Source organism: Podarcis pityusensis (assembly GCF_964106645.2).
Source record: "Podarcis pityusensis genome assembly, chromosome: 16".
Classification (NCBI taxonomy): Eukaryota; Metazoa; Chordata; class Lepidosauria; order Squamata; family Lacertidae; genus Podarcis; species Podarcis pityusensis.
In genome coordinates, this window is record NC_138041.1 from 33,456,603 (window position 1) to 33,482,671 (window position 26,069).

The 26,069-nt window shown below is 44.4% G+C and overlaps 1 protein-coding gene across 21 annotated transcripts in view; it reads right to left on the reverse strand.

The window, feature by feature from the left end:
- EP400 (E1A binding protein p400) overlaps positions 1-26,069 on the reverse strand; it is a 73,550-nt gene that overhangs the window by 12,511 nt on the left and 34,970 nt on the right. For 7 of the 21 annotated variants that reach the window (XM_080984990.1, XM_080984989.1, XM_080984988.1 and 4 more), the window contains 24 exons: positions 25,449-25,615; positions 24,518-24,684; positions 22,690-22,947; positions 20,993-21,157; positions 20,401-20,565; positions 19,483-19,580; positions 18,037-18,335; positions 17,614-17,816; positions 17,311-17,480; positions 16,373-16,569; positions 15,688-15,799; positions 14,717-14,860; positions 12,926-13,087; positions 11,880-11,963; positions 10,569-10,703; positions 9,729-9,773; positions 8,973-9,126; positions 7,302-7,543; positions 5,385-5,558; positions 4,857-4,904; positions 4,435-4,470; positions 2,334-2,470; positions 1,609-1,665; positions 806-923 (listed from right to left, as the gene is read on the reverse strand). In XM_080984990.1, coding sequence (XP_080841116.1) covers positions 806-923; positions 1,609-1,665; positions 2,334-2,470; positions 4,435-4,470; positions 4,857-4,904; positions 5,385-5,558; positions 7,302-7,543; positions 8,973-9,126; positions 9,729-9,773; positions 10,569-10,703; positions 11,880-11,963; positions 12,926-13,087; positions 14,717-14,860; positions 15,688-15,799; positions 16,373-16,569; positions 17,311-17,480; positions 17,614-17,816; positions 18,037-18,335; positions 19,483-19,580; positions 20,401-20,565; positions 20,993-21,157; positions 22,690-22,947; positions 24,518-24,684; positions 25,449-25,615 — 3,537 coding nt within the window. The remainder of the gene's footprint in view (positions 1-805; positions 924-1,608; positions 1,666-2,333; positions 2,471-4,434; positions 4,471-4,856; positions 4,905-5,384; positions 5,559-7,301; positions 7,544-8,972; positions 9,127-9,728; positions 9,774-10,568; positions 10,704-11,879; positions 11,964-12,925; positions 13,088-14,716; positions 14,861-15,687; positions 15,800-16,372; positions 16,570-17,310; positions 17,481-17,613; positions 17,817-18,036; positions 18,336-19,482; positions 19,581-20,400; positions 20,566-20,992; positions 21,158-22,689; positions 22,948-24,517; positions 24,685-25,448; positions 25,616-26,069) is intronic. The other 14 variants (XM_080984992.1, XM_080984985.1, XM_080984986.1 and 11 more) reach the window with 11 other exon arrangements.

The following is a 26,069-nucleotide window of genomic DNA, read 5'->3' on the forward strand; positions in this document are numbered from 1 at the left end:
TAGAAGTTTGGCAGGAGACATCCCTGTTCATTTTTTTGATGTCTTCTAAAAACTGTATTATTCAGACGGGCCTTTCAAACATGGGCGTAGTCAGGGGGTGCAGGGGGGCAGCTGCCCCTCCCATTAAGAAAATAATAAAAAATACTTAATTGACCAATCATTTCACAGATAACTCAGTTCTGCCCCCCCCCAACATAAAGCCTGCCCCCCGCATGCTTTTAAATCTCATATTCTGTGCCAACCCGCTCTTACTGATCTGTCTGGCATTTTTATTGCAATGCTGTGTCTTTAGCCTGTATGGCACCTTTGATTATTATGTACGGAAGTGTGGTTTCCAAATATTTAAATAAATAATGGTGCAGGGAGACAAGATCAATCCCATGCACTGCTGTCCCAGTCTGAATCATACCCTCCCACCACCACCCGACTTCAGCTTCTGTTTCTAAACAAAATAAGAAGCATGGGAGACACTTATCACATGATGAATGAAAGATACACCCATGACGCTATTCCCAAGTTTCAATATTACTGCCCCAGCCGCACTGGCAAAATGAACGTGAGAACATGCCCTAAAAAAACCGAACCGGTAACACAATGAGAGACCAGCCGTGCTGGTAAAACAACAAATTTCATAAATGAACTAAGTCCAGATTAGACTGTGAATAAAGCCCCTACAGTGTCAATTCAAAGCCTTTATATCACATATTTCAAATAGCTGCAGCATACCATATACATTAGTTCATCCCCACTATGGAGGGGGAGGAGTGAGACTGGACCTATCACCAAACAACATCCCCCGACTCACTGTTTCGGCGCAGGAACTGGAATCTCCTTCACAACGTACCTTCTTCTCCTTTGCGATACGCTCTGCTCGGAGAGATGCAACTTGAATGGGAGGAAGTGGCTTGTCGTAGTTGATGCCGCTGGGAATGAAGAGGAACGAACTAAATTAGAAATTATGAAGGGGGATGAACTGGGGCACCATTTGGTCAAAAGTCCAGAGCTTTTATTAAGGCCTACTGATTTTGATGGAAGAGTTGAGCACATGCTTAAAATCACTTCCAGCAATATCAACAAGGACTTAGAAGCATTTCGCTTTAGCTGGATTGCACCCAATGCAGACCATCTCTCTGTGTATGTGTGTGTCTCTGCTAAAAAGATCAACTCCATGGGTAGGCAAACTAAGGTCCGGGGGCCGGATCCAGCCCAATCGCCTTCTAAATTCGGCCCGCGGACGGTCCGGGAATCAGCGTGTTTTTACATGAGCAGAATGTGTTCTTTTATTTAAAATGAATCACTTGGTGATTTGTGGGGCCTGCCTGGTGTTTTTGCATGAGTAGATTGTGTGCTTTTATTTAAAATGCATCTCTGGGTTATTTGTGGGGCAAAGGAATTTGTTCTTTCTTTCTTTATTTTTTTCAAAATATAGTCCGGCCCCCCACAAGGTCTGAGGGACAGTGGACCGGCCCCCTGCTGAAAAAGTTTGCTGACCCTTGATCAACTCCATCCTTTCCCTATTCTTTGCTTAAAGTGCTTGGAGAAAGAAGGGGGGGGGCGGGTGCTAATCTTGCCCTGTCACACCCCTCCCTCCTACCTGAAGCTTCTTACCTTTCTGCAAGTACCGAAGTGTGTTTTGGATTCTTCTGGAAAGGGTTCATACCAAGTCTGAAATACAACCCAAGAGGACATTTGTTGTCAAAGAAACACATTTCCAAAATGCCCCTTTATTTAAAGGTGGCCGAGGAGGGGAAGGGAGAAAGAATACTCCTGAAGAGAGGAGCAGTGCTGTATATTCTAAAGTCACGGCACCAACACATGCACTGACAGATCCACCAGAACACTTTTTGACCTTAAGAAAACACAACATATTTGCATTTGGCAAAGAACCCCAAGGAAGAATTATATAGTGGACTTCAGATTTCTATTCTGTTTACAATCAATACACTGTATATGAAGAACTGCCATTGGAGACAATATGAAAACACATGGGATTTTTGTCAATTACATGTGTTAATTGGCTACCCAATGCCACAACGTTTGTGCTATCAACAGCTGTCTTCTGAACTAACCAAATTAAATATGGAATAATCACTGGATGAAGTTTTTTTCTCATGTCATTGCTATTAAGTCACATCCACCCGATTCAAGACCTGTTAACTCAAGGACAGCACTTCATGCACCTGATGAACTGGACTAGGGTCCACAAAAAGGCTATGCCATAAAAAGCTACTTGCAATGTGTCACAAGCCTCTGTTGTTTTTGTTGCAATGGCTTTTGTATAGAATAGTTTTACTGCAGCGGCTGCAAGAGGAGCTTCTTCCCTATGAACTTACAAGGGTTTGATCGGTGGGCTTCTCTTCCCAGCAATGATTTTCATAATCTCAAAATGATTAGTGTAAAGCTGGGTGTGCGTGGAGCCCTCATCTTGGGCATAGAGCTGGTTTGTTCGAAGTGGTCGGCTATTCTTTGTCTAAATATGAACAAAGAACAACAAAGTTTTACAAGGCGCAATACAAGACTCTGTAATGTTTCTGCCTACGTAAGAGATCTGGTACAGTAAACTTGCAACTTATGTAGGGCTTCTGTTCCAGGGACTGCGCCTAAAGCCAAAATCGCATTTGATTCAATGACAGGTGGGACTGCCAAAGTCTCTCCCCCCCCCCGACATTCACTCCCTTTCTGCCCCCCTTTTAATTTGCTATTTTTGCCAAGCACATGAAGTTGAATGCACACAAGTTAAATGCATAAGTTGCAGGCTTACTGTATACTAAGTACACAAATACTAAGAAACAAGTAAAGCACAAACTACGATTATAAACTACTAGAGCTTAATCCCAATAGCAGGGTGATCCATGAATCTGAATGTTCCATTTCTCACGTTTGTCCCTCTTCCTTTGCTTTTCAGAGCTAAACACGGTGTGGGTAGATGGTTCCTGGATTTATTGGGAATCTACTGAATTAAGGGCACTGTACAGATGTATTTAATGAATGAACAAATGAATATCTGTATTATTGCTCAACACGGCTGGCTTCAAACTAGCTTTGTATACAGAGATTGAAGGAGGCTTGCAAACTCTGGTTAAAGCCAACCATGGTTAGCGCTGTCATCATCAGTGCAGAGATAAACCTGCTCTATAAACAGCCGTGAAACAGAAAAGGAAGAGAGAGCATGTGTAAGAGGTGGGCAGGAGGCAAAGGGGGATATGTGGCTTGCTTTCCCTCTTATAACCATGGCTAATAGGTTGTGCCAAATATTGCATCGGTACCAAGTTTGTAAGCTGCCGATTCAAGTGTCAGAAATGTAGGGAAAGAAAAATAATACCAGATTAATTTCCCATTTTATATAATCATGAAAATGGAGACTGGAGAATTAGGAACACTTGGGAGGTCCTGGTGGGTAGTATTTCTGAAGTGTACACAAACCTGAAACAACTGACCTCTTATCCCCACACTCCAAAACGATTCTGTCTCATCTCCACCCCCTTTCTTATTACTCTCCTCTTTCCCTCTTCTCCAGCCCACCCTCACTCTTCCCCAATCCCACAAGCCTCTCCCACTTGCCAGAAGATTAAGGCTGAGCAGCTGAATAATTCTCATTATTGACCCCCCTATTCCATGGGGCAGGTAGGAACTCTGGGCTGACTGGGACCAGAAACAGGGAACCTGGCCTGAACCAGTCAAATTGCACCACTGAGAAGCAGCTTGGCTGGGTACCCCACAACTCCCTTTCTTTGATTAAGTGCCAAAGGTTTTGTTTTGGCGCCGGGTTTTGTTTTGTTTTTACAAAATGGCTCGTTCCCCATTTTGGTCCCCCCACCCCGCCCCGGAGCTCACCTACCCTGGGCTCCTAAGATGTCAGAGCAGTCAAGTCAGTGGGCCAGAGAGCTTAGGGCAGTTATTCTGCCTAACCAGCCATACTGTCACATCAGACCATATCGGCCACACACTGCCAGATGGACTTGCTAGCACTAATTTGCTTCCTGTACTTACTTAACCCTGCTCTTCTGTGGAAAGCACAGAGCAACATGCATGGGGGACTTCAGAAGTCTGAAGTAGCTGAGCCACTGATCAGGTGCACACCCGCTTGTCTTCAGTGATGCTACTTCCTCAGGTACTCCTTCACCAGGTGCACATAAAAATATGCACATGTGCATTCTCTCACACACTCACTGTAATACTGGTCTCCCGACAAATGCCATGTTAATCGGCAACATCCCAAATATTTCCCTAAATTTGATTATCTTGGTCAGAAGAAGAAGTTTAGCAGGAACTGTAACTTGAGGCCAAAAGCTCTTTCTCCATGGCACCCAACTTTGCCCCTTTGCGGTCTGGTTTCCGGAAAGCTGTTTATATTTGCTGCTATCACCTCTAACCCTACTACAACTAATTTACAACTACGCTTCTGCAGCTGTTAAGTTGGGGGTGATACATTACCTGATGGGGCGTTGCAGGGATTAATTCATTAAATGTCTGCAAAGCAATCAGATTTCAAAATGAAAAGTAAAAAAAAGCTAGTAACAAAACATTTTTTTTCAAAAAAAAAAAAAGGTACTAATTATAATAATCATGCGGAATGAGGTGGCATTTCTGGGAGGTGGACAAAACACTTTTTATTTTTTAATTCAAGCTGGCTAAAGTGTGAGAAATCACTCTTCAAATCACATCTTTGAGACAAAGGTCGCCTGGCGCCACAATCTATTGCGTCAACGCGAAATAGATGGGAAGGCTTTAAATGGCTGATTGAGCGTTCAAATCAGGACTCAAATATGGATCTCCTACTTCATCTTGTGTCCACCTCTGCTGATGCTTAAGATACCAGACTGTCTGAATTGGAACAACAATTTGTAAGTGCACACCTTATAAATGCTTTTTGTCTTCTTCTTAGGGTTCGCTTCATACATAAGCTGTAAAATAAGAAGCAAAGTTTGACTTTCTGCGATGGGTTTGGATTTAGATTAGTGACATAAATAGAAAGTCTCTATAAGAGCCAGTGTGGTACAAGTGGACAGAGGGTGAGGCTTAAGGCCCAGGAGATCAGAGGTCAGTACCCTGATCAACCCAAAAAAAAAGAGGGGGAGGGGGAACGCATGCCGGGAGGCCTTGGACAAGCCACTATGTCTCAGTCTCAACTCCCCATTGGTAAAACGGGCAAAATGCTGGCCTAACTCACAGGGCTGTTGCAAGAACTCTATAGCACATTGCCGAATTTTATTTTATTTCCAAATACAAAAAAAGGGAGGAAAAAGAGTGCCACGTAAAACGATCCAAAAGAGAAAAGTATCACAAGTACGGGTCCTCTCTTTACAAATTTCATAAGGATTTGCTTATGCTTCTGACTCCCTAAAGCGTGTGCAAGAAAGTTGCCTACTTCGGCTTACACCCACCTTCCCTTCTTCTCTTGGAATGACGACGTTTTCGTAGCGGTTGCGACACTGTTTCGGGGAGCGGTAAACTCGGCTGCAGGAGTTCACTACGTCGCTGACCAGATCCCAGTTGGGCGTGTGAGCCGGGGACACGACTGCGAGGTTGAGAGGCAGCTCCAGCAACTGTTTGACCGCCTGCAAAGAAGGGGGAGGACAGACAGGAAGTAAGACTCTATTGCTATCCTCTTCACTAGTGATATCTGGGGAGTGAGTGCTGATTCTGATGTGTGGGTGGTCCAGTTCTGGTTCGCTAAGAGGAGGCACTTGGGAGGAACACAAGGTTTGCAGCAGTACAACAGAAAAAAAACCGCAAACCTGAGGTGTGTGAGAGACAAAACAGGACTACACATGGTCAGTGGCCACAGAACGTGGAGTATCTGTTGGAGTGGAGGACCCAGAAAACAGGACGGGAGAAGGGGAATGGAATGAAGTAACCAAAGAGACAGAGCTGCTTTCTGGGGTACTTGAACAAGAGCACCCCACACTGCAAGACTTCGTTGCGGGTCCCACTTGCTTAATAAAATATGCTACAGGTTAGTATGTTGCACATGAAGCTGAACTCACTATTTTATCGCACTTTATCAGCACAAAACTGATCAAGTCCAGCATCCTATTCTGCGCCCATGGGAAGCCTGCAAGCAGAGCATGAGCACAACAGCATTCTCCTTTGACCCCCCAGCAAATGATAATCAGAGGCGCACTGCCTCTGACAGCGGAAGCAGAAGATAGCCATTGTGGAGAGTGAGGACTATATACATGAAGGAATGGGGTATGCAGAGTGGGGCTGCAGTTTTGCAAAACAAAACCAACACAACTGCGAAAACTTGACTCCTCCATATTAACTGGGGGCATTGGGGTAGGTTTACTCAACACCCCACTGGTGTCTCCTTAATTTTCTCCAAAATTAGCAAGTGTATTTCCGTTTACTTTACAGGTTTAGGTCATCATTGTGATTGAAGCAAAACTGGCTTGATACTTGTTGGCCATTATGTCCACCAAGCGGGATCCCAAAAGGGACAACACATGCCAGATGAATCAACCTATACAATATAAGGTCATCTTTGGACACACACCCCTCTTAGTGTCTCTGGTAGGCGGGGTAAGAGGGGGAGCTCTGCCTATGGAATACCCCCACCTGGGAGGGTTACCTGGCATCCCACTCAACAAATTATTACTTTTAAGCTTTTAAACTCATTTTTAATTTCAAGTAAGAAACATACCCATACAAGGAATACAGAGCTTAGTAGCTGCAAAGAAAATAAAGAAAAATAGTGGCTAACGGTTGTAGTTTTAGACATTCCAAGAAAGGCAATAAAATGAAAGTGTTGCACTTTTTTAATTACTATTTTAAAAGGCTTTTAAAACTTCTGAGGAGGCTGGTTTACGCTGCAACCAAATCCACCTGTTCTTGCAGTGGTTTATTCTGTTGTCTTTGCCTTTTAAATGACTTCATGTAGCAATGTCTACCACCCTGGGAATACTCTTATTGGGAGGGGGCACAGGGGACTCAATAAATAAGCAGCGCACACACACCCCGCCAGACCTTATGTCTGTACGCTGCAGAGGCAGATGAAGGACTTGGAAGTGAGCCAAGTCTTTCTTGGAATGTACCTGGCACCTAGTGGATGGAGTGGGAAAGCATCAAGCACCCAGGACCGCCAGATGGCGACAAACTGGGAGAAACACACATTTAGCTATTCAGCAATGGAGTTCTAGCCAACTAAATTCTACTCAGAGCAGACTCACTGATAATCAACGGGCCTACGTTGGCTATGCCCATCAGTTTCTATGGGTCTATTCGGAGTACAGCCAGAGGTGAGTGTAACCCAAAGACTTCTTGCATCTGCAGTGAACCCAGTGTTGCAGACGCCATCTCACCTGGAGGAGCGCCCAGTCCTCGCTGATGAGCCACTCAGGATTGTCTTGGCCCGCCTCTGCAGCCGGCTTCACAAGAGTTGGGAGTGGCTTTGCAAACTGGGTCTGCTGCTTCAGAAGGATGTTCTTCTTCTGCTCTTTGCCTTCCCGCTTCATTTTCAGCATCCCCAGAGTGGCTCGGTCAAAGAGTGACCGGGGAGGGATAACCGTCTCCCCGTGGCGCTGCTTCTTCTTCCTTCCTGCAGCTGGGAAGAGGGATGCTAGGCTCAGTGAAGCAGTTGGTGGCGGGGAGTGGGAAGGGGCAATGAACATACAAACTACGCAAGGATGTTAAAAATTATGGAAGAGTTTCCAAAGCCCTCAAAGGCCACAGGCGTAATAAGCTTTGATCCACCACAACGCCTATGGTACTCTGGCAGATCAGGGAGGTTTTGAGCTGTTTGCTGGGGAATAATTAAAAAAAACCCAAATCCCTAACACCGTCATAAATTTAGTGATCTGGGCAGGTACTAGTTGTACCAATGTGGAGGGCAGGGGGAGACCCACAGCCATAAGACAAATGAGGAGCAAAAAGAGCACTTGTGCCACTGCAACCAGCCAGTAGGCGCTAATGCTTTAGCACCTCTGCCACCCATGTGCTGTATCATCCACAAACCTGGCAGACTGAGCTCTGTGCTTCGTAGGTGCCCCTAGGCTGCAGTACCAGAAGTGTCATCACCTGCCTGAGCACTTTGTCAGCTGACCATAACAGTCAATCCTTGAACATCCCCCGCAAAAGCTCGAGCCCAGAGAACCTGGGGCTCTTCAGGTTGAACTTCATTTCCCATCATCTCTGACCACTGGGCTATGCTGTCTGGGGCTGACAGGAGCTGAAGGTCACAAACATCTGGAGGGCCACAGACTCCTCAACCTGAGCCACCTGTTCATTTCAGAAAACCTAACCTCTCCTTCTCCATCCCCTTATACTGCTGGTTTTGTAACACCACCTCCTGTCTGCCTTGGTTTACACTCCCTGCCTCTGGCCCTGAGACTTCTGGGTAAGAAACTTGTGTGAGGTCAGACTGTTTGTCCACCCAGCCCAAGGTTGTCTACTGCAGGGGTAGCCAATGTGGTGCGCTCCAGATGTTGTTCCCATCAGACTCAGCCAGCACAGCCTATGGTCAGGGATGATGGGAGATGTAGTCCAACAAATATCCAGAGAGTACCACACTGGCTATCCCTGGTCTGCTGACTGGCAGCAGCTCTTCAGCGTCTTACGCAGAGAGAGGTCTTCTGCATCATCAGCTACTTCATACCTTATTTTAAAGAAAACAAACAAACTGGAGATGCCACAGGTTGAACCGGGAATTTCTGAAAACCACATGCTCTGATTTTACCTCTTGCCTATCCTGGAATGTTCAGATTTTGATCCATGCCTGCCTCTTGCCTCGGACTGACCACCAGCACCCTCCCACAACCTAATTGCCTGAGGAACCCCCTCCTGCTGGGCCTCACAACAGCACAACCCCACTTCCCAGCCGGTTTCTCAATGTTTAAAATAATCTTTGGAAAGCCTATGACATAACAGCAACTTTCTCAGCTTGGGCTTCCTGCAACAAAGGAGTTCCACACCCACAGAAGCAACGCCGGGAGGTGTCTGACAATGTATATCCTACATAAAAACCCGATGTTTACCGGATGGATCTGTTTTGTGGCGCTTACGCTCCTTCCTGACATACACGGGGGGCAGTTTGGACTCTGGGATCGGGGTGCTCTCATACATCAGGCACATGACGGAGTCGATATAGATGTCGTTGTCATCCTGAGGTGGCGTTGGGGGAGTCCAGAGCTGTACAAAGCATTAGAAGAGAGTTACCTCGCTTTGTGTTCTTGGATAAGCAGAGGGTGTGCGTGCGTGTGGAAGAGAAAGAGAAAGAGTGTGTACGGGGTACCTCCAGTTGCAAACGGGATTCGTTCCAGAGGTCCGGCCGCATCCCGAGGTTTTTGCAACCCAGAGGACACATGCGCATGGCACAGTTTATCGCTTCTGTGCATGCACGCGTGGCACGGTTTAGAGCTTCTGCACATGCACGCACGGGGAAACCTGGAAAAATACTTCCAGGTTTGCCGTGTTCGCATCCCGAAGTTTACGTAACCAGAGGGATACGTAAGCAGAGGTGTGAATGCACTAACATAAGAAGGCCCTGCTGGATCAGGCCAATGGCCCATCTAGTCCAGCATCCTGTTCTCATAGTGGCCAACAAGCTACCTGTGGGAAGCCTGCAAGCAGGACCATGAGTGCAACAGCAATCTCTCCTCCTGCAGTTTCCAGGAACTGGTACTCAAGAGCATACTGCCCCTCTGTATACAGCGTGTGTGTATGCGTTTTCCTCGCCTCCGCCCCATATCCATCCCCACGCTGAAGAGGTAATAAAATCAATACAGACTTACCGGCATTATTTCAGTTTGTCCATCTGGGCCTTCATAAATATATTCCTGGAGCAGGGAGCGGGGGGAAGAGAGACACACTTAGTTCTGATGAAACCAGAGGACAAAATAGCTGTCTTCAAATATCTAAAGGGCTGTAACATGGAGGATGGAGCAAGCTTGTTTATTCCTGCTCCAGAGGCTAGGACACGAACCAATGGATTCAAATTACAAGAAAGGAGATTCTGACTAAACATCAGGAAGGACTTTCTGATAGTAAGAGCTGTTCAACAGTGAAAGAGACTTCCACAAAGGGTGGTGTGCTCTCCTTCCTGGAGGTTTTTAAGCAAAGTTTGGGTGGCCACCTGTCATGTATGATTTAGTAGAGATTCCTGCATTGCAGGGAGTTGGACTAGACGACCCTCGGAATGCCTTCCAACTTCTTCCAAGAATCTATGAAAAGCAGAATTCATTGTGGGTTTTATCCCCGTGGTGGTCCTACTTAAGAGTATACTAAATGAAATTATGTCTCTACCTTTGGTCCATTAATTTCAATGCATCTAGGATTAACAGTGGATACAACCTTTAAAAAAAAAGAAAAAGCTAAGGGGAGGTAATACACCCCCCTTAAATTAAAAAAGCCCAATGAAAGCTAAGGACCAGTACCCAATGAAATATTAGAAAAATGGAAAAACTCTGGAGTGGAAGAGATGGCCTGCCCTGCTTGAGGTTCTTATAGCTTCTAGTATCCTAGAGGAGAGCTAGGTTGGCAATCCATTGGAGATGAAGGGACATAAGCGTTGTTTTCCTGCAGGTTTCCCTCAAATGTTTTAAGAAGTGCATAAAAGCTGGCAGGTAAATTACTTTGTTATATGCATCTTCCCGAGTGTAGGTGAGCAGTTCCTCCTCTTCCCCATCCAAAAGCATTTTCTCCTCTTGTTCTTTCAGCGACTTCAGGTGATGATTTTCCCACACCTTTTTGGCAGTTCTTACTTCCATCTAGGTAAGATATATATTTTTATATATTTAAAAGAAAAATGTAATGTATTAAGATCAATTACAAAACTAACTCAGGAATCAGCTGGAGGTATAAATTTCTGGGTTACTTGCAGTAGACCGATAAGGATCTCTGACCCCAAATACTATTTAACAATAGCAGCAACAAAATGACCTCCCTGCAATCTAAATTATACTAGGCTGAAGTAATTAGGAGGGGATTTTTGCGTGGAAAGACCGAGAGCTCCGTTCTGGTATTCAAAACAATCTTGTGGGCTCAGAATCCTTTAATTCTAAGTGCACAGCTGTTACACCAAGAGCCAGTTGGAGGATATCCAGGTTCTGCTACAACAACAATAATAATAATTTATTATTTGTACCCCGCCCATCTGGCTGGTTTTCCCCAGCCACTCTGGGCGGCTTCCAACAAAGAACAAAAATACACTAAGATGTCACACATTAAAAACTTCCCTGAACAGGGCTGCCTTCAGATGTCTTCTGAATGTCAGGTAGCTGTTTATCTCTTTGATATCTGATGGGAGGGTGTTCCACAGGGTGGGCGCCACCACCAAGAAGACCCTCTGCCTGGTTCCCTGTAGCTTTGCTTCTCACAATGAGGGAACCGCCAGAAGGCCCTCGGTGCTGGACCTCAAAAACCCAACAAAGTAGATCCCACAAGTTTGCCCACCCCTGAGCTAATTATTTCAGAGGCAATGATTTCCAGGGTGGAAATAACTATTATATTTATATACAGTATGTGTGTGTGCATATTTAGGTGCCACAAGTCCATGGCATAAGCTTTCATGGGCTACAGAAATAAAAATGTCACTCTCCCATGTCTTTTTAAAAAAAAAAAAAAAAAATCCTGGGTCTTCTAAGCATCTTCTGTAGTTTTTGCTTTCGTTCACATGAAGTCCTTAAAGATACTTTGCTGCATAATACTGTAAGAGCAGAAGAAGGCCTCCCACAGTACTTTGTGTGCCCTTAGGAATCTGCTCAGGCCAGATCCCTCAGTGGCCGTCCTCTTACCAGGCTGTAATGTGTCTTTGAACTGGGGTAAGACCTCTTGCTTGCCTGGATGGGGAGCGCGGTATGTCTGGCCACACACACCAAGGGCATGCACCCCCAACCCCCCCAAAAGGTTACTGCTGTAGAAGTGACTGCATATACATGCCATACCTCATTTTCCTTCAGTTCGCTATCATCAGTGGAAACATGGAAGAGCTCTAGGTAATTCAAAGCGTACTTTTCAATTGGGGTGAGCTGAGAGAAGATACAAAAAAGTAATTATCCGACAAAGAGTACGTCAATGCTTCTTCCAGGGACTACCAAACCATAAATACAATAAGCACGTCCAATTAACCAGCCAACAGATTTAAGTGCATTATTTTTAACAGATGTGTTTGTAAAAAAAAAAAAAAAGAACATGGCAAGAATCATCTTAGAAAATGAACCTCTCCTCCTTCTCTCTTGTCAAGGGCAGAAGGCTTTTCTAAGATTGTTTTTGTTTTAGAAGAGGAGTTTGGATTTGATATCCTGCTTTATCACTACCCGAAGGAGTCTCAAAGCGGCTAACATTCTTCTTTCCCTTCCTCCCCCACAACAAACACTCTGTGAGGTGAGTGGGGCTGAGAGACTTCAGAGAAGTGTGACTGGCCCAAGGTCACCCAGCAGCTGCATGTGGAGGAGCGGAGACATGAACCCGGTTCCCCAGATTACGAGTCTACCGCTCTTAACCACTACACCACACTGGCATTAGAGACAAATGTGTATCTCACAAACAAAAGTGTGCTTCTGCTCATTTGGAAAATGATTCATCAAATTAGCTGTCATTTCCCTCAATTAACTAACAGCCATAATAATAAGTTCCGAAGCGATTCAGACAACTTAGGTACAGTTGGCATTTTCCACAGGAAGCTACTGCGTACACAGTCAAAGTTATTGATCCATCTAACTGATTTCATCTACACTAGCCTTATCCTGACATGCTCTGGTCCATGAGGTCACGAAGAATCAGACACGACTAAACGACTAAACAACAACAAGCCTTCCCCAACCTAGTACCCTCTAGATGCTGTTGGATCCCACCACACTTGACCACTGGCCATGCTGGTAGGGGCTGATGCGAGCTGGGAATGAACTATACCTGGGAAGCGCCACATTGTGGAAGGTTGGTTTGCAATGCTCTAAAGCTACCTTCAACTGTTAATGTAAAGCAAGTGTACCTGATCCACAACAGCAACCAACTCCTGCAGCTGAGAAGGCTCATCAAGATACTGGGACTTGCCGATTTCAGAAATGAGAGGTTCCAAAGCTGATTCAGTCTTTGAGACCTGAATGCATGTGTTCAACTCCTCCTCCTCTTCTCGCTCTGTACTTTTGAGAGCCTTTTTAAAACACACAAAAGGTGCTTTTTTGTATAAATGCAGCGGCACATCCATCACATTTTTTAAAAAGTTATTATGATAAGAAAACCATTTTTTTATCAGTTAAATAAACTGAGCAAATTAAGGCAATTTCTACTGCTATTCATAGGTAAGGAAGTTGTAAGAGATTGTTCAGCCTGGCACTCGGAGCAATGGAAATCTCATACTCACTTTACCTGTGAGATAGGTGGGGTGAGAGAGACTGACTGGTCCAGTGTCACTTAGCAAGTCTCAAGGCTCAGGAAGAATCTGAACCCAAGTCTCCAGCATTCTGGTCTAACACTTAACCACTGTGCCACATGGACTCTCAAGGTGCAGGGCACTTGTTTGTTGAATAGTGAACTATTCACTTGGGTTATTTTGGAAGTATTCTTAGCATATTGCATGGAAAGGGCCTTCTAGATTTTGCAGTAATAACTAGGAATTTGGGGGAAATGTGATGCTTTGATTTAAGGGGCATACAACCTCCCCAACTCCACCTGAGCCAAGGGCTGCATTCCCTTGAGAGGAATCTGTCTGGAGTTGGACCAATTAATCCAGGATAATCCATTTCAGTCTTCACCGTGGCTCTCTCAGACCCCTAATACAATGCAGGTCTACTCAAACTAAGCCCCGTTAAAAAAAAATCTCATTTATAAAAACCCCAAAATGCAACTAGAAAAATATCAGAAGCCCACTTTGCAGTAACTAAAGCAGGGTTTTTAGTGTTGCTGCTGCCCCTGATCTGTGAAATAGAATCCATATCAAGATATGACAGGCACCCACTATCTGAGCTTTCTGGAAACAACTGGAAGACATTTTTGTTCCCACAGGCTTTCCCAGCTGGATAAATGAGTCCTTACTGTGAGTATCTATTCCATAGGGTTTTAGTTTTATCTTAAATGCATCTGCTGTCTCTAAGCTTTCAACAGGTTCCTGCAGTTGTTATTATACGTTGCCTTAAGACGATTGTATAGGAGATCAACAGCTAAATGCTGATGGTAGTGGTTATCAATGGCTGTATGCTTTTATTTAATAAAATAGTATGGCATTCAGTTGTTCTCAAACTATATAAGGGGGAGACATCAAAGAGGCAAGGAAAATCAAGGGAGGGAGGAACTCTGATGGGATGGAAGAATGCGGCAGCTTCAAGAGGTGTAGGAGGCTGCATGAAATACAGCCAAGTTGCAGACAGCCCACCTGTGGTTTAACCAGTACATCCCATGTTAGGCTTCTGTCAGAATAGTTGCAGGCAACCTTAATGTTGAACCAGTAATGCAGAACCAGTAAACATTTGCATCATGCAGATACTTCACCCTATTCATCTCCTAAACGTGCTGAAATACTGCACCCAGAGAAAGAGGAGGAGAGATTGCATGTATTATTAAAAGGCTTAAATAGCTCTCAGGGGAAGTAGTGTATTACCTACATGAATAGTTTATAAGCTTTCAAGAAACCTTTAAAAGAAATGATTCAGAAGATTAAAAAAAGAAGACGACATGATTATTCTGAAGGGAGCACTTGGAAAGTCCCAAAAGGCAATCAAAACAGTTCTGCCGCACAGTTCTATATCCTCTTTTATTTCTGTTCAAATTATTTGTGCTTAATTACCTCTATAAAAGGTCTTGCAACCTTAGGAGATATGGTTTCAGCCGGGGAGGGCTCCTGTGTAAGCATCACAAATTCTTCAGCCTTCACGCGGAAGCCAGAGTCCTCCATTGGAGAATGAACCTCAAAGAGTTCCTGAATCGTTTGCTGTGGAAGGAGGGGAAATACGTCTCATATCAAGCTCCTGGAAAAGTGTCAATTTATGTTTTCCCCCCCATTCTAACTTATCTCAGGGCCAGACTTCTATCCGAGGGAGGAACAAAAGGAATGTCTCCTCACCCCACAGCACTCCATTAACAGTTCTCTTTGAAGGGGAGGGATTTGAGGCCAAAAGAAATTAAAATTGACACACCTACTCCTTCTTCATTCATTAACAAAATACAGATGCTGCTACTGGCCAGGATTTGGGAAACCAGTTCAGAGGGTATCAGAGAGGCTGGGTCTGAAACCTGACACCACTGAGACACCCTAGCTACGGATGCACTGTGCAAAGTACCCTCAGCTTTTTCTCCTCCAAAGGATTCACAAAAGACACAATCAGCAGAAACTCTCCTCGTTGAGGTCAAACGAATAAGTGCATCTTTTTCTCCATTTCGTTTCTTATGATTAAACTATGTGGGTGGAGAGCAGAAGAAAAGCTGTAGCCATTCAGACACCATGATCAACACTCTCCACCAAATCTGCTATGAAGTCCCAGTGGCTTTGAAGCTGGCAGGACTAGGAGGCTCCTCCTACTGGGAGGGGTCAAGCACAAATACATTTGCATAGTCCTCCCAACTTTCAAAGCCAAGTTGGAGCAGCCCAATCCTAAATAACCTCCATGATGAAAGCCAATTAGAAGTCCTGCTAGTTGTGTCTCAAGACAACAATAAAGGCTCAGGAGCCAATGCTTTGAAACAAAGGGTATAAAGTATCTGGGGAAACAAGGAAGGTTTCTTGATAAAATTATTATACTTATTAAAAATAATATATACCTGTGTTAAAAAGGCCATGGAATAGTCATTTCCCTGAGCTGCTACTTCTCGGATCAAATCCTTCGTACCATTTTTTAAGAGCTTCTCTTCTACTGAATTTCCACTGACAAGCCTAGAGAAGAAACCAAGGAGATGTACCAAAACCTTAAAGCTGAAAGCAAAATGAGATAGCCAGAACAGACTGAATTTACTGAGTAGTCAAGATCAGAAAATGGTTTTTAGGCAATGTTTTATTGCTGGGCATGTTAGCAGAGCAAAGTTGACTGCTCTAGGACATAATCATTTATCTACTACATATTTTGAAAAGTCCTTTGTTCACTATGGACACCCTTCACAACCAAATTTTGCATCATGATTATTGGGATCAAGAAGCAGGTTCTCTTCTATGTTTGAATACAAACTGATGCCATATTGAATCAATATGACAGACTAATCTTTCAAAACTGCACTGCTTCCTTCCTTCCTTAGAATTCCCAAGTGATGGTGTGTGCAAATCTGTTAAGATTATCACAAAATATGGGCAACGCCTGCCCTCTTTAGATGACATGATGAAGTTATGGTATCAGGAATCTCCAGAACACAAATAGCCTCTGTCGTGCCTCCTATCATGGGCAAGGCTGCATGTTGCCAATCTCGCTAGAGGAACCATTTTCTATTTGTAGAACAGCTACTTTGCAAGCATCACCTGTAGATATGGATGTCTTTGCATCTGCCAATTCTGTCACACCATTCCTGAGCCTTAGCATCCATCACTGGATTTAAATCGTTGTCATAAAACACAACGGTGTCAGCCTCCACAAGGTTGACACCCGTGGAGCGGCTGTGTGAAGAAAGAATTGCACAGAAGATGCGCTTGTCTCTGTTGAAAGTCTTCATCAGTTCCTTGATCAGAAAAGAGGGGTGGGGAGGAAAAGCATCACAGACCATAAGGCATTTAGCACTCACTGTTGAGATGACAAGTATCACATTACTTATTCTCAGAGCAGACACTTTTGTCACACATGGGATCAAGTGCTGGGCCACCCTATCTGATTGGATGTGGTGTTCAGAATCTAAAAAACGTATGTACAGCGCGTACAGAGATCCCTGCTACCTGGGCTGCACAGGGAGCCAGACAGGAAGGAACTGAAGAGAGGTTTCCCTCCCATGTGGATGTACAGTAAGTACACTTTACATAAGACCTGCCAAGTGGAACAAGTGGGAGGGGCAAACCATCCGAGGATCCCCTCCTCCCTGTGGGAAAAGTGATGAAGTACTCAGAACCACCAAATAGCTTTTGAGAACAAATGAACAACAAACAAAGGCAGAGACTGAAAATCAGAAGCAAGAAATAAATAAAAAGTGATAGCAAACTATTTAGAGAAGGAGTGAAGTGCTCTTTACTGGGCAAGGTAAAGCGTTAAACCGATGAGGAGCTACCACGGAGCTGGATAGATACTAAAGCTCATGATTCATTGTCTCTCTTGGGCAAGTGGGGATGGACGTAACTCACTTAACTCCCATTGCCCCTGACCATTCACTGTGCTGGCTGGAAGCTGGAGTCCAGCAGCATCCGTTGGGCACCAGGTTAGCCACCCCTCCTATAAAGAATGAGATGGAGGGATTGCTCCAAGTAAAGTTTACCTGCCGCTCTTCCTGATTAGCACACTCATCAATCCTCACGTAGGTGAAGAAATGGAAATTCAAGAAGAGCTCCAAGATGTCTAGCATGAGGATCATCTGGGACAAGATCAGCACCCGGCGTCCTTCCGACTTCAACTTCTGAAGCAAGACCGCCAGGGCTTCCAGCTTGCCTAAATTTTGTAAAATAAGAAAGTGTAAAGCCTTCCCACAGAACATTTGCCCGATTCCAGGTTCTACACAATCCAGCGAAAAGAAAAAAAGGGGGGGGGGGAGAAAAGAAAATACAAAAAGGTTCTCCTCTACCTGCATCGTACTGAACAAGTCGGAGATCAGGAAACTGAAGCAATTGTGGGGTGGTGAGTTGCTGCAGCTGACTCAAGTAAGGTGAGGCCGCCTCTTTCAGATGGTGCCTGAGTAGTTTCATTCTATGGCTGTACAAAGGAGGAAGCCTTGCCATGTGCAAAGATGGAGGAGCAGCCACTGCAGATGGCAGCACACAGAGCAGCCTGGGAAACAAAAAGCAGACACATGGCTAAGTACTTTGGATGTATTAATCATTACATGGTGGCCTTGTTAACTACAGAACCGGCAGCCTAGATTCTCATTCCGGTCCCTTTCAAAGGGGTGGCATGGCTGGGGAAGAGGAACGTGAGAGGTGGCTGAAGGCAGGCTTCTGTTCCAGATTCTGTTTAGGATCAAGAGCAAGGGAAACATTCCAGTGATCACCTGTTAACAGCATCCCTCAGAGAGTCCTGCTGCTGCTCCAGTGTCCGTGTCATCCCTTGCAGTGGATCACTGTGGTCCCAAGAGGGATTTGATGAGAGGAGACAGTTTGCAAAACCAGCCCAGCTCCATTTGCTGCCTCCAGCGGAAAACTGAGGGGTCATCTTTCTGTCCCCCACCAGAGAACAAATTCTCATGAGGTCCTGGCCATACACTGGTGCTCTGGAACAGCGGCGCTCATTGCAAGAAAAGATCCGGTCGAGGCGCTCCTTTAGAATCCTGTTTTTTTCCTCAAACGACTCCTTTGCAATAAAAATGTGGGGGGGAAACACGAGAAAAAAGTGTATACCATGGGCAGAATGCTTTGAAATCAGAACTATAAAGAGTTCAAAGTCTGTTACTTGACTACAATCCTAAAATCACTTGCCCCAGAGAAAGTTCTACTGAATTCAATGGGTCTTAATTCCAAGCAAAGATGCATAAGAATGCAACTGCATATGTACCCCAAGGCAAAGGGATCTCCCCCCCCCCTTTTTTTTTTGGCACAAACTCCAACAAAACAATTCTGATTCATACAGCTATATGCTAGCATCGCTATTGGAGCGCTCTGCAGATTCTGTTCCAGAATAATCAATTAAATCCCCCCATTCTGCTCTACTTCTATTAAATTAAATTCTGTAAGGTTATAGTCTACATTTTAGTCTTAAGCATAAATTTAGCAGGTGGGGGCATAATTCAGTAGCAGTGTACATGCATAGCATACTGAAGCTCCCAGATTCGGTTTCCCAGCACCTTCCATTTTAAAAAAGGTCTCAGGGAAAAGGGAAGGGCCAAGAACTCTTCCTGAGACCCCAGAAAACTGCTGCCAGTCAGAGCAGACAATACTGAGCCAGATGGTCTAACAGTATAAAAGGCAGCTTGTTACAATCATCTATTTTGTTGCATACTGAACATTATACAGCTTCCAAATCAGAGAGAAGGTATTTTCCTTTATTATTTTTTTGTTTAATACACAGCTTCCCTTTCATATTTCTGTGGGTACCTTTCATTGTCCCTCTTTCAAAAATCAAATTTCACCATTTAATTTTTGAAAGTGAGCCAAGCTGCATTTTTTCCTTCTCCATATTTAAAATATGTTCATAACCTCTCCAATCTGCCAAAAGTTGCTTCTACATAATTAAAGGTGGGGTTCACTTCTTTACAAGCCCAATTTATATCAAAAGGAATTCACCTGCAGGAGTGCATCTGTAACTATATCCACACACACACCACACTTGGGGAGTAGAAGCTACAACATACAACTTTGTTGACAAGCAAAATAAAGTGCAAAAATCAAAGAGCTAAATATTGCAACTTCATTTATTTTCACTTTTCAGTCCTCAAAGGAACTGAAAGGGAAGTTATTCATTTGACAACTGAACACACACAGTAAAAAATCAGTAAGAGTACCTGTGAGTGTCCTCCGTGAATAAGGCCAGGTTTTAAAGATGACGCCGAGTCCCCCGAAGCTAAATTAGTACCACCCATTGTTCTACCTAGAACACACACTTAAAGATAAACCATGTGTTTATACATCCCAAATACACTCTTTACAAAGGACTTCAAGCTACTACAAGCCGTAACATGCCACGCCCCACCCAAGGCAATCCCAAGGCCAGCCTTGCATTTAACCACATGCCTGGTTGCCATAGGGGACAAAGAATTGTAGACCATGCAGGTTGGCAGGTGGGAGGACAGACATTCTGTGCCTCTTCTACCGCTAGCTAGCCTACTTCGTTTAGACGCTGTGTTGGGGAGAAGAAAAAGTCTGCTCCTGCAGCACACCTGGTGTAGGAAACTAAATGAGCTGCTGTAAGAGGTGCAAAATACTCTACTTCTCCTCTGCCAGCCCACTGCATTTCTAGCATGCAATTTTATTTTATTTGTACCATCCCTTGGGGGACCACTCCTGTCGTGAATAAACCATAGTTTATGTTGATGTCCAAACACAGCTTCTGTGGTGGGGGCAAATGATTACCTAGGGGAGGTGGTATTCAGCTTGCAGAAGACACCAAGGAGGGAGAAAGGGGCAAGGGTGGAGAGAGGCTCAACTGTTTCCTGAATTTTGGGGTGTAGGAGTTCTTGTAAGGGATGTAAAAAGCTAGCCGCAGAGAAACAGCTCCAGTTGAGAGCCCTGCAGGCTGCAGATGCAAGTCTAGGGATGGGGAAGTAACTGCATATGCTTCATCCAATTGAAATCATTTCCCCTATTTACTTATGGGATGGGGAGGAGGAGGGAACATAGGAAGGCCAGAAAATCCCCATATGGTTTTAAAAATCTGCTTCTTAAAATGTCCCAGAGGTAGACATGCAGGAAAGAGCCCCTACCTTGCTGTGCTACTGCCGGAGCTGGCAAGCCAGCTGGATGCTGGTTTCCCAAAGCGTTCAGGGCGTTTTGAACAGTCCCCGCCGGAGACACTGTCTGCATGACTACCGGGCCCTGAGGCCGCAAGTACTGCTGCCCAGGAGCTGACACAATTTGTAGAACGCTGCCTGCATTGGTAGAAATTGAAACATAAGAGGTCATAAAATGATCCAAAAATTAACAAGGAAAAAACCCGCCACCGGTTTTCTTTTTTACACCATGTATCGCAAAAGCAGGCAAGCCTAAACCTTCCACGTCTCTTGAGTTATCCTTAAAATGCAGGTAATAAAAGTGACAATGCCACATGACTCTCTCCTCCCCCCCCCCACCCGTGGAAAAAAAATCCAACTCCTTTTCTTAGCCCACGGACGGGTAAGCTGTGGCTCTTTCAGAAGTTCTTGGACTCCAATTCCCAACAGCCCCAGATGGCATAGCAAATGGACAGAGATGGTGCAAGCCGTCATACCCAACGTGGATATATTGTGTGCATGAGAGTGTGTGCATTTGGGAAGGGAGAGAGAGATGCGCTCTTTTGAAATTAGGTTTGTACAATACCTTGCAGCTGCAGAGGTTGTCCTGCAGTGAGCTGGCGAAGCTGACTGTGGGATAAAGTAAATTTATTCCCCTGAAACTGCAGCGTCACAGGAGTCTCTGGTTGAGCAATTCTGCCCTGTGCTCCTGCAATGGATGCCAACTGGGCTATCTTTACCACTTCACCACCTGGAGGAGGGGGATGAACAGAACCACACATTAAGGGGAGGGGCTGCCTTCCAAACAGTCTTTGTCCTCACTCCAGTTAGTAAAACTGATGCTGAAGCTGCTCCCATGCAGAATTATACATAGTGCAGAGGGGGGAAAGTGTCATATAAAAGTTCCACAGGTACTGCTTGCATACAGGGGGTGAACAAATAGGTTTCTTTTGTTTTGTTTTAATGTAGAGCAGGGGGTTGCGGTGTGTAGAAGTTACCCTTCCATTTTTTGCAGGAAACAACAGCAACCTGAAAAAACTCATGTGACACTTTGTAAACCAGAGAGTAGAAAGTCATTAAGCGGGACTCCACTGCCTTTTCAAAAGCAAAACGCATTCAAGGGACGCCAAGAATTTCAGCAGGACTGTCACAGTGTTTAGTGACTTGGCTGAAGCAATTTTGTTTCCAGTACTCCCTGCCTGTAAGCCTTTTTGATAGAAAGCAACAAACAGGAAGGTAACAAATCAAGAATAAAAAATCATTATCGTGCCTGTGGTAGAACTTTCACTGAAAGCATTTTATAATGCATTTTCAAAATGTGCCAAGTTTGTTTCACATCAGTTCCACGATCTACTTAATTCAAAAAACTGCATTGTTAAGCTATGGTTGTTGGGGTTTTTTTTAACAGGTGATTAGGGTGTCTCAGAACAGATTTAAAGTAATGATAACACCAATCATAAAATAATTTAGGTCAACTGGAAAAATATTCGCAACAGGCTTTTTTAAATCTGAAAGCATAGCTCTGTGCTTCAATGTACTGAGAAAGCTCCAAATAAAAATTTCACCTGAATTTCTGGATCCGAGTCACCGTGGATCTTTGAACTTTTGCAAAGGCAGTTTATTCCCCCAGGGATGAAAACATTAGTATATCAGTGCTCAATAATCTCTAGACATGCTTGTAGGCAGTGCACATACAATCTGAACCGTTCCCCTCCCCTCCCCATTCCACCTAACAGCTGCATTTTTCGCCTCCAAGGAAGTCGAGAGGCCTTCTTAGCAGGATGAAGTTAGTGTTTTCAAAAAAAGAAAGAAAAAAAGAAAGAAAAGAGAGTCAAATTAGGAAGAGGAGAGCTTTGCAGGAAAGAAAAAAGGCAGGGGGAGTAGAAGTTGTTTCCGGGTCCAAAAGAAGTCTGGCCAGCGAAGGAAACATGCAGAAATGAAGAGATTAAGTTGACACCGCTAATGTTATGTCCACAGCATTTTTTCCCCCTTCTATTATATTTTTTTCTTATCCAAATTTGGGACCTTTCTCCATGGTCATATAAGCAGTGGAAAACAGTGAGCAAGGCTACTCAGAGTGAGGGGGGGGGGGAGTTGTGTTTAAAAAAACAAAAACAAAAAAACCACAAAACAAGCCACCACAACAAAATCATTCTGTACACATTTTTTTTAGGGTGCCTAATAACTTAACCTCAGGGAAGCTTTGGAAACAAAATAAAAATAAAAAAGTGGGAGAAACCTGTAGAGGGGAGGTGGGGTGGGGTGGGGAGTTGGGGCACTTACTAGGCAACCGTGCCTGAGCCTGAGAGGTCAATACCAGCCTCTGAGGCAGCACACTCTGTTGGATGGTGTGCGGGGGGGCCTGTGGCTGGGCCTGGCCTAGCTGTAAGGCCTGCACAGTGGTCTGACCCCGCAGTTTCGCAGGATTGGCCGGGCTAGTTGCTGCTGTGAAGGTCACTGCTGGCTGCTGTCTTGGAGGAGCACTGATGGAAGACTGAGTTGTCTGAAACTGTGGAGCTGCGGAGGAGACGGCTGCGGAGGCTGCAATCAATAAGGTTGGGTTGTGCAAGCTGTTAGATTCAGTCCGCTTTTTAAGGGTTATAGCATTGGAGACTTTTTTTGTAATTAAAAAAACAAAACAAAACAGCTTTTAGGTACAGAAGTGCTGCAAAATCCTCTGTTTTCACAGGCTATAACAACAACCAGCAACGTAAATACCAACTGGGTCACAGAAGTCATGGAAAACTACATGTGTTATCAATTAGGCCCGCCTGCTCATTATACACACACACACATACACGCAACTTTAGGTGGTCACAAAATCATCAACCGGCTATTAGTTTGTTTCCACAGCCGTTAGTATTGTAGGACATGGGGTTCTTGAGCTGTGCCAAAGATGAGCTGCTCGGACAAAATCTAACACAAAAATCAAAGATCCCGATGAACAAATTGGAATTATGCCCCCGCCCCACTGCCAGTATAACTAAGGCTGATAAAATCTTACAGTGCTCATTCTCCGAGCTGATGGAAACACCGAGGGAGTGGAGGAATATGGTGCAAGCCTTCCAGGACTTTGCAAGCAAAAAGAGTGCAGGCTTTAATATCCTGCATTAGAAATCTCTCCCCTCCCCCAAGCATATGGTATCATGCTTCCCAGGGCAGTGAAGGTGAAAACAGCATACTAAAGATCAGCATCTTAAGAAGAGCCCTGATGGATTAGGCCAAAGGCCCATCTAGTCCAACGTCTTGTTCTCGTGGCAGCCATCCAGGTGCCTATGGGAAACCCACAAGCACAACCTGAGCACAACTCTCTTCCCAGTGACTGGTATTCAGAGGCCTTAATGTTCTTCCCACCTCAAGGGTTCCTTGCACATAGAAAACTAGCACATCAGCAAACAGACTAGGCTAGAATCCTTTTTCTCAATGTGACAAGGAGCTCTTGCCATGGGAAAGCATTAAAAAAAACCACACAGTTCGCTAACCATATCCTAATATTGGCATAGCCCCCAAAGAACTGTTACCATAGTAGTATGTTTGTCCCATTAACTGGTTCAAAAGCTTTCAGAGAGAAGCTCGTGAAAAATCGTGGAGTGGTCTCCACTTGATCTCAAAACGAACTGTTGTGTAGGCCTACGGTGCATCGTTTTTCAGGTGGCAGGAAAGGTCAGCACCCACAAAAAAGTGGTGTGGTCAGGACATAGCTTAAATCTCTTCTCAGGGAGGCTCACTTCACATTTTGAGGACCACAACTGCATGCAACTAAGAGCCAATTTCAAACTGCTAAAACAGGACCCTGCTTAGGTTGGAAGGCAGCAAACCTAAGTCAAATACTTCGCATTTCACACACAAAAATTCCCCGTCAACCTATTTTGGGCGGCCTTCTGATGGCGTGGTAAACACAGGTAAGAGTGATGAACAGAGTTTGAGAGGAAGCACGTACACCATCACAACTGTGTTAAATTTCACCCTGATCCACTCAGTGCACAGCTTTAACCTGGCAGTTTAGTTGTAAAGAAATGGCCATACTTGTAGTCAGGTGGGAAGACAATTTCAATTTATCAGACTGGTATATGACAATCTGAGACCCAGAAGAAAACTAGAGTGGCAATACCTTTCGTACCTTGATTTGCAGACACTGTAGCTACAGGTGACCTTCCACGCACTTGCCCCTGTTGAGCCACCGTAGCTGTCGTCACTGTGCGTTGTTGCACTTGAGCACTGGGGAAAGCCGCAATTCTGCCTTCAGGCTTCTGGCCATATTGAACGGGTTGGAACAACCTGAAAAGGTTGGGCATCACTTCATTATTACCTCCTCCCACAAGCACAACACTAACAAAACTGAGCAAAACCTCATTCTGAATTACAGTTTTGGACAACAGAACAGAAGCACTTGCATAGCTTAAAAGTACAACATGGGACGTGGTTATCATCACAGTAAACAGAATGTTTTGAAAGTAGCTTTTACAAATCACCTTTCAGTCACAGGGCACTTAAGGCAGTGCACAAGAAACATATAAACTTTAAAGAATGGAATAGACACCACTTTGCCCCCCTCAATGAAAAATATGTGTCATTGAGTCCCAGTTTATTAGAACATTTTTCCATACTGCCTTTTAGGGCAAAACACTTCTGAAGGCAGCTTGCAAACATAAATAAAACATTAAAAACAGACAAACCCAAAGCCTCATTCCAATAAAACTAAACCATTAGAAACAGCAGTCTAAAATCATTTCACAGTCCAACAGAACACTCAGTAAAACCCATGTAAACTAATTGCATTACTCCCAATGTTAGCTTCCCTTTCTTCTCCTCCCATCTGTACCTCACCCTCTGCATCTGCTCCACAAGACTCCCCCCCCAGCACTCTGGAGTACATTTGGGGGGCACACACACGGGGAGGGGGGGTGTTCCCTCCCTTCAGAAATAATTTCCAACCAGCAGCGACATAAGCCATTAAACAGTCGAATGCCCAGCTCAATGCCTCAACTGAATAGCTGCTCAAATTAAATGGGTTTTCAAGGTTTGTTTTAAAAGCTGCATACCTGCTTGGCTTCAACTTCACTGGATTAGGCCTTGGGGGAGGTAGAGGAGAGGTGTATATTTCCTCAATGAGCTTTCTGGTCACTTTTTGCTTTGGCAGCACTTGTGACTCATACAGAGTCATTTTATTCTCAATCCCAATCAAATCAAAGAGACTCAGGTCCGTATCCTACAGGTAGACAAAGAGCAATTTAAAGCATTAGTACCACTCATCCGATCATTATCATTTATAACCTACTCTTCTGTTCACAAAACAAAACAAACCCAAGAAACATCAATGAAATAATAATTTAAATGGTAAAAACCCACCAAGTTAGTTACTTGAAGTATTTTTGGGGGCACCTTTCCAGACACACTTGTCGAGGCAGCGTACCACATTATATGAAGAACCATTACAATTCCACACATTCAAAAATTCAAACAGTCAATGAAGGGCCTAATTAAAAATATTAAAAAGTGACAGGCTGCCTGAATAGAAATTGTTTTCAATTTCTGTATTAAAAGCAACAGTGAATCTTCACAGGGAGAGTGCTGGATCCTGATCTCTGAGTGACTGCCACTGAATTCTATAGATGAGGCCAGTTCCCAACATTGTGCTACTAACTATCTGATGAAGATGCCAT